The sequence below is a fragment of the Dipteris shenzhenensis genome, chromosome 12 (genome assembly GCF_047967505.1).
Source record: "Dipteris shenzhenensis isolate YYH24624 ecotype China chromosome 12, Dip_SZ_1.0, whole genome shotgun sequence".
Taxonomy (NCBI): Eukaryota; Viridiplantae; Streptophyta; class Polypodiopsida; order Gleicheniales; family Dipteridaceae; genus Dipteris; species Dipteris shenzhenensis.
In genome coordinates this window covers 48,640,211-48,643,701 of record NC_141607.1, presented here as the reverse complement: position 1 = coordinate 48,643,701, position 3,491 = coordinate 48,640,211, and the positions used below count along the sequence as shown (strand labels likewise).

The 3,491-nt window shown below is 42.3% G+C and overlaps 1 protein-coding gene across 1 annotated transcript; it reads left to right on the top strand.

The window, feature by feature from the left end:
* Positions 1-2,209: 2,209 nt before the first annotated feature.
* On the top strand, positions 2,210-3,040 carry LOC147896329 (dirigent protein-like). The gene has a single exon (XM_087382268.1). It carries the CDS (start codon positions 2,210-2,212, stop codon positions 2,750-2,752), a length of 543 nt encoding a protein of 180 aa, XP_087238394.1. The 3' UTR covers positions 2,753-3,040.
* Positions 3,041-3,491: the final 451 nt, after the last annotated feature.

Below are 3,491 nucleotides of genomic sequence, written 5' to 3'. Positions count from 1 at the left end.
AAAAAACTTGATGGGAGAGTTGAGGTAGTAAGTGGGTGCTCCACATCATTGTTTGAGCCATTGAATAAAGAAATAGAGAAGTCAAGCCATTTCCAATATTCTATTGCCCTACACCAACAGCCAATATTCTTTTGGGTTTTATTCACCTTATTTTTTATGTCACCAGCCTAAGGGCTCCCTTACAGGACCCTTTTTGAGTCCAAATTTTTTATAATGTTTATTTAGTAAATATGCTTGAATTTCCTAGTTTGGTAACAATTCACTATATAGAGATTGGTCAAAAGCTCCTTGTGCCTCTTGCTCCCTTCCCAACCCCAAAAAAAGAAGAAGAAAAAGAAGAAGGTGAAAATTTCACTAGGACTGCCAAAGGAGATGTGACTACCTCACCCTTAGATTATGACAACCCTCACATTCACTCTAAGAATATCTTTCTATCATAGCATTCATTTAAGGCCCTTGCAAAATTCCCATTATAAAAGAACCCAAAACAAAAGCAAGGGTTTTGAGTTTTGCATTAAAAAAACAAGGTGAATCATATTTAATCATTCTGAAGACTTGCCCAAGATAAAAAAAGCAAACAAAAAGGAATCCACTGGAGATGATATGGAGAAAGACATCAGAAGAGAGAGAGAGACAAAGAGAGAGAGATGGAGAGAGAAAGAGAGAGAGACAAAGAGAGAGAGAGAGAGAGAGGAGGGGGGAAGTGAGAAAAGGAGGAGACAAAAAGGGGGGGGAGGAGAGAGAGAGAGAGAGAGAGAGAGAGAGAGAGGAGGGGGGGAGCGAGAAAAGGAGATAAAGAAGGAGGGGGCATCCGAAAAAATTTGAAGCCTTTAATGACCTTCAAAGCCGTTTAGGCATTCTAGGGAAGGCCATTGGAAAATTTGAGGTTGCAAATGGAGGCCAACAATTGAACAAGGTTGCAAATTTTTGCATATAATATAAATACATGTATTTACCTTATTTACTTTTGACGGCTAATGACATATTTTGTCCTTCAATATGAAGGTTAGGGTAGGCCTTCAAATTTCAAGACGACAGAGAGAGAAAGTCAACCACTTTAAAGTCTCCATTAATGAAGAGAAGCCAAGCATCAACTTATTGTCCAATGTGAAAAATGCACTTCCAAAAATTTTAAAAATGCTTAGAATTTTGCTTTGCCCAATTTAAAAAGGGGGAGAGAGAGTCAATCACTTTAAAGTCTCCATTAATGAAGAGAAGCCAAGCATCAACGTATTGTCCAATATGGAAAATGCACTTCCAAAAATTTTAAAAATGAGTAGAATTTCTGCTTCGCCCAATTTGAAACTCTGGTAAGGTCCTTTCACTCTTGTGAGCTATTTCGAAACGTGTATTATGTGAGCCATTGATGCTGGGAAGGTGCAGCTTGCATAGAAGCATCCATTGCGTGACACACAGGTCCTTTCAGCTTCAACTCACAATAATAAATCTTTACCCTGTGATGGATGCAAACGTCCATGAAACAAGCCGAAAAGCCGCCTTCCTCGACGTGTTTTCATTGTTGCGAGAAAAGACAGTTTGCGATCACGTAACTAAATAAAAATACCCTTTGCAGAAAGGCCGCGCATAGAACGACTTGGACTCGTGGATGGTGATGACAAATGGATTCTATAGAACAGGACGGCATAAAACTACTGTTGCAAAGCCAGTTCTGATAACGATACTTTACAGCACAGATGAGCGTAAAGAAAGAAGGTTGGCACGGCAGTTCTGCGTGCCCGCACTTGACTGGTCACTGGCAACCTACTTGAAATTGTGAGCCTGAAAAGTATTCGAGAGTACAGATTGAATAGACAAAAGCTGCGTCTTCTTGTAGATTTTTAAGTGAACAGATTTCTGGGCTCTGGCCATGTGGCTGGCGAGCCAGTTCTAACTACTCATGAACAGATTATTGCTAGTTAGCTAACACATTGTGGCTGGCAAGCCAGTTTTAATTACTCATGAACAGACTATTGCTAGTCAGTTAACACATTGTAGGGTGATAATTCCCCCGAAGAGTAACATGGTCTTGCAGGAATCTGCACACAAAATAATGGTAACGAGCTGTTGCTGGGTAGCACTCCCATGCGATAACTTATTGGCACAGGAAGACCTTAATTCGAGATTCGACAGCGATACCGTACTGGTGGACATTGTCGACCTTAAATTGTAGCATCCACACTGCCCCAGCCCATAATGCACAGTTGAGACGATGGCAAATCTCAGCACCCAGCGTCCGGTGTTGGCTATCGCGATAGCACTCCTTGCCCTGCATCCTTTCTCCAAGGCCAACGCTGAGAGCACTCCTCCAAACTTTAGCGTCTACAACTACCTCTCCATTCAAGGCACCAATAGCACCACAGGTTACAATACGGTCCTGTGTGCGCAGCCCTCCCAGGCCCAGGCCAATCAATTCGGCCAAACTTACTGCTTCGACATGCCCCTCCTAGCCGGGCAAAATCTCAGCTCCCAGCTGGTTGGCAGCGTCCAGGGCACTTTCGTGATGATAGCGCAAGCTGGTGGTGTCGTGTTCGTTAGCGAGACGTTTACTATCAACACCACGACTACGCAAGGCAGCTTCTGCGGCGTGGGCTTGGAATATCTTGGCCAATTCAGCTCTAAGCCTATCGTGGGTGGCATCGGCGCCTTTGCTAACGCCACAGGGATTGCTTACACTCAGCCTCTTTACAATGGTACAGACAGCAACAACAATTTCTTCTCCTGGTTTATGTATACATTTACGTTTGCTACGTAGGGCAGTTTTGGCATTTTCATGCCATCTCTGCCACGATATGTTTGGGTTCCTTTCGACATTTTTTGGTTCTTAGCTTCTGTCCTTCAAGGCGAACAATAATTATTGACCTTGAAATGATGAGTCCATTTGGCTGGTGAACTATGTTTTCGACCATTAAAGATTTGTTCCTCAGTCTTGATCGAAATGGCGAAGGCGTTGATTCTATTTCGATGTTGGGCGGAAGATTTAGTGCTGCGTATTGCGTTATAAAGCAATAGTGCCTAAACCCGCGGCAAAGAATATCTCTCTCTCTCTCTCTCTCTTTCTCACACTCACACACTCCAGCTATATTGCTTCTACTCACATTCACTCATCTACCTTCCCTTCCCTTCCTTTTCTGTGCTCAATTGTAGGCTTCTACCAAGGCCAATATTGAGATTTTGAGTTGCTATTGGATCCAAATCTAACAATAAATCGCAATCTTGAGGTTTAGACAATGTTAATCACACAAATGCACCCACTTTCACTTAGATCTTGTTAGCAAAGGAACCATTTGCATAGACTCCTTAAAGCTCAAATAAAAACATGAATCTAGAGAAAAGTTTGTCATTAGCAAGCGTGATTGAAAAGCCGTATCATCTCTCAACTCAAACTGAACAGTTTATCATTGGGGATGAAAGTAAAAATCCTTATGCTGGCAAGGAATGGCAGAAAGCATGACTAGAAACCTAAATAGCTTAATTGGAGCATATGACATAGC